We start from the raw sequence: 7705 nt of genomic DNA on the forward strand, positions 1-7705 counted from the left end.
AAAGACTGAACGGTAGCAGAAGCCCCGAGAATTGTATTGTTTTTCATGCTGCAAGCTCTTCTTGGTGGCCCTAAATGCACATTTGCCAACCTAATTAAAACGCAGCAGATTGATCTCCCCGCTACTGAAACTTAAGTCCCCAATCTGTCTAAACTAGCTGTGGTATACTGTCAAAGAAATCAAGCAGGGCCTCGCTTTGTGTTTGTGTGTATGAGTGTTTGTTGCACTACCTTGTTAATGAAGGACTTTGGCTGCTGTGTATTCAGCACTCAGGGCCTGTGCTGCACAGAGGCTATCAGTATTTCTATTTGCGTGTCTCTCTCTTGCTCCCTTCCCTTTCATTCTCTCTCTCACACACACAAAACTCAAAGCTCGCTCAATTTACAGAAAGCAAAAAGAGAACCCTTAAAAGCAGAGGAACACTGAGGGGGTGAAAAACAACATAAAGCATTCCGTTTTCATCAAACCTTATCAAATCTGCAGTAATCTAATTGCTTGTAAACCGCACTTTAAATGTGGAATTTGCATTTTAAATACACACGTGATTAACAGCTGGCAAAAGTGAGCATGCACAGACATGTGTGATGCACCGATCCAATTATGACATCCTGGACAGAAAGGACTGTTAATAGCTGAGGCGACAGTGATGCATGGCAAAACACATGCACATGTATGGTGCATTTATGACTGCAGGTGATAAATGAGGGTGCAGCTCTTGTAAAGGTCAAATAGGATATGATCCAATCATTTCTGCTGGCTGCAGACGGTCTGACCGGTTATGAGCCCATCAACAAGTCAAAACTGGAAAACAATGTCTGCACTTGTGTCTGCAGAACGAAATAATAATAACACAATTCCCTCTGTCATCTTAAACAAAGAAATGTGTTGTAATCTAATGTATTTTAAAAGAATACGATGAAAATATATAAAACATAAGTCCCTGTGGTGGTAATTAAAGAATATTACAGTAACATCGCAGCAGATTAAAAACAAAAAAAGAAAAAAAAAACACCATTATGGACAATAAGGTCATAGACTCACTATTGAGTAGGCCACTGCACATACAGTGTGAGTCCCCGCTGGAATATTAAAGTGATTTTTCATTAGGGATTCTCGGGCCGCATTGTGGGTGCTGCACATGTATTATTGATGCCAGCGGTTCAAAAGCAGTTTGTTTGTTGAGAAGTGGAGAGATTTATAGGAAATTTGATGGTTTCCACTACTCTCACAATGAAACTACAGTCTATGTTACACAAACACAAGGTTTTTTTTATCCTTTATCTGGCTGCAGGGTGAAATCCCCAGGAGAGAAAAACACAATAAAAATGGGTAGAATTTCTTTGCTGCAGTAAATGTCTTTTGGCTATTTTTTCCCCTTTGGTTGTCAGTAACACATGGAAAGGTACAGACACTCTAAGTATGTCTTTTGGTTTTTATTACTGTCACTGAAAGGACAGATCAACAACAACATGCCAGAAAGGGGGAGGCAAAAATGTGGTAATCGTCTGAGAACACGCCTGGACTATTTGTAAAACCGAGACAGGAGGATTTGGTGTTACATCACATTAGTTTAACAGATTTTTTTTCCATATAGTGGATCGATGGCCTTAAGTTGCACCTCATCTCTCACCCAGACAGAGACAGAGGAGATGAAAGCACAGAGGTTCACATTCCTTTTTCCAACAAATGGAAGTGGATCACCACCTAATCAAAGACTGCCATTCTTCTAATAAAAAGCCTGGTGGCGGTGGATGGTCAAAGCTCCTTTATCAGGCGACAGCAGGCAAAGATATGACTGTGAGAGGGCTTTGTGACGGAGCGGAGCCGTGTGGGCCGCTAAATGTGACACCATTCTTTCCCTATGCTACAGACTGGAAGAAAAGAAAAACATGTCGAAGAGTAGTGTACAAGAAGTGTCAGTCTGGTGAGAGTGCAAAAACAAGCCGAACAGAAAAGGAAAAAAGAAGTCTTCATGACTCCCAAGTCTCTATCTGTGCATCACTCGACCCCTTGTAAACATTATGATATACTCACATATCAGCTACACACTGGAACTGCACTGTCAATTTCAGCCCAGTAAACAGTGGGTGCCACTATAAAATCAAGGATGCAGTAGAGAGTGTAGCTGCCAAACTATCGTTCAATCACCATTTAATTTTTCAGCCCAGTAGCCAGAACAAAATGTTGGAAAATATGTTTGCAGACCAAAGATATGTAACATGTGTATGTCTCATACATATGATGATGTTCAGATTGCATGTATATGAGCTGAGTTTCTTATCAGGAGGAGGGGATGGTGTGAGAAACCCAAGCGAGACGGCTGCCAAGCAGCAGACCACTGTCAAAACCAACGAAGTGGTGTCCAGTGGTGTTTGTAGCAACACAAGTGGGTGTTTTTTTTCTCTGCAGTTTGGGACATGTCCAGCGGTGGTTGTAGCAACAAAAACAGGTGCTTTTTAACAAAAGTTTGGGACATTTCTGGCAGTGTTTGTAGCAACAAATGCAGGTGTTTTTTAGCAACAATTTGGGACATGTCCAGCAGTGATTGTAGTGACAAAAGCAGGTATTTCTAACAACAGTTTGTGACATTTCCAGCAGTGTTTGTGGCAACAAATGCAAGTATTTTTAGCAACAATTTGGGACATGTCCAGCTGTGTTCATAGCAACAAAAGCAGGTGCTTTTTAATAACAATTTGGTACATTTCCAGCATTGTTTGTAGCTACAAAAACAGGTGCTTTTTAATAACAGTTCTGCACATGTCCAACTGTTTTTGTAGCGAAAAAGCTGGTGTTTTTAACAACTGCTTGGAACATTTCCAGTGTTGTTTGTAGCATCAAAAACCGTTGCTTTCTAACAACAGTTTGGGACATTTCCAGCAGTGTTTGTGGCAACAAATACAAGTGTTTTTTAGCAACAATTTGGGACATGTCCAGCTGTGTTCGTAGCTACAAAAACAGGTGCTTTTTAACAACAGTTCTGGACATGTCCAACTATTTTTGTAGCGACAAAAGCTGGTGTTTTTAACCACAGTTTGGAACATGTCCAGCTGTGTTTGTAGCAACAAAAGCCAGTGTTTTTTGACGACGGTTCAGGAAGTGCGTAGCAGTGTTTGTAGCCACAAAATCAGGTGTTGTTTAACCACTGTTTGGGATATTTCCAGTGGTGCTGCTCGCCACAAAAGCTAGTGTGTTTTTTTGTTTGTTTTTTGCAGTTTGGGATGTGTCTAGCATTATTTGCAGCATTTGCATTATTTTATGCCAAATCATGTTTTCCTAGAAATGCAATGTGTAGAAATGTAGCATACATGGACATGTAACATTTGTATGTTTGCAGAAATGTACAATGCCAACATGTATTCTGGTGACTAGACTGTAATCTCAGAAGATATTCAATCCACCTCTTGGGTAAAATCCTCCACAATCCAACTAAACTCTCAGTTTCCACTGAATTAGGAAATAAGAAACTGCTGAGAGCTTTAAAACAAGGTCATCTGAGGATGTGGTTTATCTACATGCTAATTGAAAACCCACTCCACCACATACACACACAGTGGCATTCGGAACAGATGACTTGCCTGTACTCCTGTGCCCAAAAATATATGAATATTCATAAACACAAATAGAATTTTGGAATGTGGCCATAAGGTTTCAGACTCTGTAGCTATATACATTCACCACCTCTATCCTTTAGCTCCAGTGTATAGCTGCAGTCAAATGAAGAGTGGTGTACAGTGCAGGGACTCTGTGGCACACTTGCATCTTGCAGATATGTGTCCTGTTGTCCTGTGAAACCTATTCACTCTAGTTAAGGTGTTTTTTGTGTTTGATTTAAGGATAATGTGGTTCCCTTAGCAGACTGGGAAAGTTGCAGAGTGTGTAACCTTTTCAAAGGTTCTGATTTTTACAGTTGCTGAAAAGATGACAGATTGTGGAGATTAGAAATTAGGGATAGCGAGTATTACGTTTTAATGACTCATTATGGGAGACACAAGCTTGCATCAAAGAACCTTATGAGAATGGTGCAAGTGCGCCTGCTTTTACGTTGTGGGCCACATCATACCTCACACAAACCCCCCTGTCTACAGCATGCACACAAAAGCCAATCCAACACACGCAGACAACTCGTTCGCGCGCGCAGGTGCACACACGTACACACAGGAGCGCACACACATTTCATCACTTTGCCTTTCTCTGCCTTTCCTCCTCACAGACAGAACTTGATCCGTGTTTACGCCAACATTTGTATAATCCGCTCTCCCTGCGTTTGTCTCTGACTCTCTTTTGGGTTCCTTTCACTCCCAAATACATTTTACAAGATTTCGGAGCTCCATCAGGGGACGGAAGCCTGTCTGCGTGAAAGGCAATTGCCACTGTCATCCTCATGCCGGATTCCCTTGTTTCTGCGAAATGCATCAGGCAGGGTTTTGAAACACAGTTAGTCCTGAAGGGGATAGAAGTTTTATTTTCTGTTTGTTTTGTCTTATTTCCTGCTGTGCTGCTTGTTTGGACACGCGCTGCAAAGCATCCCTCTCGATGAATGAGACAGTGGTATTGAAACGTATTTACTTACAAATAAAGAACAAAATAAAATAAAATAAATAAATAAATAAATAAACACTGAACTGCACAAATTATCCAAAAATCCAAAACCAATAGTGACTAATTAAAAAAATATATATATAAAAAATAATAAATTAAAAAACGGGGTTACCTCGAGACATGGACCAGTGTTTCCCAAACGTCCCCTTAACAACAGAGTAAACAATAAATGCTTTTCTTTGGAACAATGAAATAAGAAAATAACCCAACTGACTTTGTTTCCATCATTGTAACCACATGCCAATGATCTGTGCGTACAATGACAACAGGACACGCATCCCTCTCTGCTCTCTCTTCCTCTAAACCGCATCCAACCATTTAATTTAATCACCCTCTTTTTCCCTTTAAGGCTCTTCTGGATGTGGATCTTACTGACAGTAGGTTACAGTGGTGGGCCTGTGCGTAAAGCTGTGCACAGTCATTGGTTTTAACATCAAATCTGGCAGGATACATTGGGGAAAATGAGTTTATAGTACTGAGATTGTTTGAAATCATTTTCACTTCCCTTAAAATGTTTTAACAGAAAGACCAACAAGGCGCAATGAGAGAAACCTCTCCTCTTAATAGGAATAAAAAATGACCGCAGAAAAATAATGTGACACACGGTGGATACAGTTGGAATTATCTTACATCTATATGCAAAAAAAAAAAAATATATATATATATATAAATGCAGGGACTTTCATCGATAAGATTTTCATACGTGTGTGCGTAATTTACGCTTTGATCCGATTTCCAAAGCAGTCAAGGCACAACATCCACTTTACAGCGGTGGTCAAAATAATGCCACACACAGGGGACTTGCACTGGGTGCAAAGACCATCACTAAAAGCAGAGGAAAAATGTACAAAGTCGGGGACATACATGGACATGTCTTTACTCTGCTCTCATTTCAATCGTCGTCCTGTCTGGAGGTGTATGCATGATGACGAGGGTGGTGCTGATTTTTGTTTTTGTCTATTGGGTGAATATTTGTTGTTTACAAGCTCTCCAATATCTCTCTCTCTCTCTCTCTCTCTCTCTCTCTCTCTCTCTCTCTCTCACACACACACACACACACACACACACACACACACACACACTGACACAGTGAGCGCACCTATACTTCCCTGTGCGTAAAGAGCGCCGCTTCACTGTACAAACGGTACTGCCACTGCCAGTGTGAGAGTTCTGCGCGCTGCAACGCTGACTGTCAAACTATGGTCCACAGGATCCCTGAGGGGACTCACTATAAAATGAGGAATAATGTAATTTCACGGTAATCCGCTTTGCTTTGATCCCGATTACAGAATGCATATGGATGAATGTTCACCACTGTTATCACCCCTCTGCACAGGTGAGAGAGTTACACAGATCAGTACCAAAACACAACGACTGTTTTCAAGCCAGTCCCTGCAGAACTCTAAGTAGTTGATCACACTGATGCCATTGGAAACAACAACGCATGCGAAGCGTAGAAGTGTTGAACACAGCCCGCTGTCCTACAAACCGATATTTCAAATAAATGACAGAGCAGAGGCAAAAATGGAACTTTTGTGGAGCATTAGACAGCCTGCGTATCCACGGGAGGGAAGACAAGAGCACAGTAGCCTGTTGTAAAGCGAGGCTGTCACTCCGCTGTGTTTGTCCACACTGTGTCTAAGGGACACGTGCGGTGGACAATAAATGCTCCCCTTTCCCTCTAAATTCAACAGTGCCGCTCTGTGCACGAAGAAGACAGAGCAAGTCACTGGCACGGATTCATTCAGTTTATCACAACAGACATGTCCTGCTACAACCCTGCCATCTGCTCAAAGCAGCACCTGTGTTTCAGCACCACAGTGTCTGCACGTCAGACGCTGTCCAGGTGAATATTAAGGCTGTGACTTAGACGTTTGTTTAAAATGAGGCTGCTGTCTGATAGTGAAAATGACAGCAGGGGGTGCGGGATGTATCTGACAAGCCCCAGTGCCCTTGTTACATGCAGAAAAAAGAACAGCAGTGATGGAAAAGTATCCTCCGTGAATAGTTGTGCCACTGCACTCAGTGCGCACCGAGCAGCTCCACGGACACACAGAACTGCGCACCGGGGGAACACACGGATGGCGTCCACTCACCTGATTGTGAAGAGCTCGACCCGACCAAGAGGCAAGTCAGGAGAAAGCCGAAGCAGCACAGGACAGTCGTTGGTTTCATTGTTGTGCTTGGCAAGTATCTCCTTTAAATTCACATGTCCAGCAGCGTATCCTTCCTTGAAACAGCCAGAAAGGATGAAGCGTTTGCTTTTGAAGCCTCTTCAGCCTGTGAGTTTGGGGACTTTAGTCGCTTTGGACTAAGTTTACAGTGTGTCCGACAGCCTTCCGCCTCGCCTCTCACTGCCCGCGGGCCTAATTAGTGACTGACGTGAAAGCAGAGAGGGTCGAGTGTTAGTTTCCAACGCGCGCACTGTAAAGCTTGTCTAAACAGTATAAAGCAGTACTCATGCCATTACTCCCCGACTTGGATACAGTATGCAGCTGTAGACTCGTATTCTTCAGACACACCTCCGAGCCCCTGAACTCCTCCTACCGGCTCTGTGATTGGCACAGATGCCCGGCAATCACCGTAAACCCCGCCAGTCACAACTTCATGCGCGCTGCCATTGGTTCACACAAGATACCAAAAACCCCATGAATTTGTGCGTCGACTCCGTTGCACCTGTCACACTGAACACAGCAGAGATGAATGCTGCCAGAAGGATTTATAGGTGTAATGGGTGAAACAGAGCTGAATATTATTATAGGTGTGTTGTCCCGTGCGCTTTTGAGGATTTCACCCGGATTTGATAAGATATGGTTTCATATTGGAGGTGTTATTGATTTGATACTGAGCTCTACTGTCTGCACTGTACTTTGGGAGTCTTCTACGATTGATGCCAAGGACAAGAATATATTTCATTTCATGATTATCAAGTTTAAAGTGGATTAAACTGTCATTTTGCTGTTGATCCGGTGACTATAAATATGTATCTCCCCTATCTTGCTTCATTTTATAAGACAACATGATCAGGCAGTGAAGAGACGGCTTTCTGACAGCAAAATTATCACCCAAGAGAATTCTTTTTTTTTTTCATGGTGCATCTTAAGTA

The 7705-nt window shown here is 42.3% G+C and overlaps 1 protein-coding gene across 2 annotated transcripts in view; it reads right to left on the reverse strand.

Annotated features, from left to right (window-relative positions):
* Positions 1 to 7074, reverse strand: part of erbb4b (erb-b2 receptor tyrosine kinase 4b) — a 476882-nt gene extending 469808 nt beyond the window's left edge. The window contains exon 1 of one of the 2 annotated variants that reach the window (XM_033616755.2): positions 6696 to 7074. In XM_033616755.2, coding sequence (XP_033472646.2) covers positions 6696 to 6774 — 79 coding nt within the window. In that variant the 5' untranslated portion in view covers positions 6775 to 7074. The remainder of the gene's footprint in view (positions 1 to 6695) is intronic. The other variant, XM_078174431.1, reaches the window with a different exon arrangement.
* Between the last annotated feature and the right edge of the window lie 631 nt (positions 7075 to 7705).

This window comes from Epinephelus lanceolatus, chromosome 14 (assembly GCF_041903045.1).
Source record: "Epinephelus lanceolatus isolate andai-2023 chromosome 14, ASM4190304v1, whole genome shotgun sequence".
NCBI lineage: Eukaryota > Metazoa > Chordata > Actinopteri > Perciformes > Serranidae > Epinephelus > Epinephelus lanceolatus.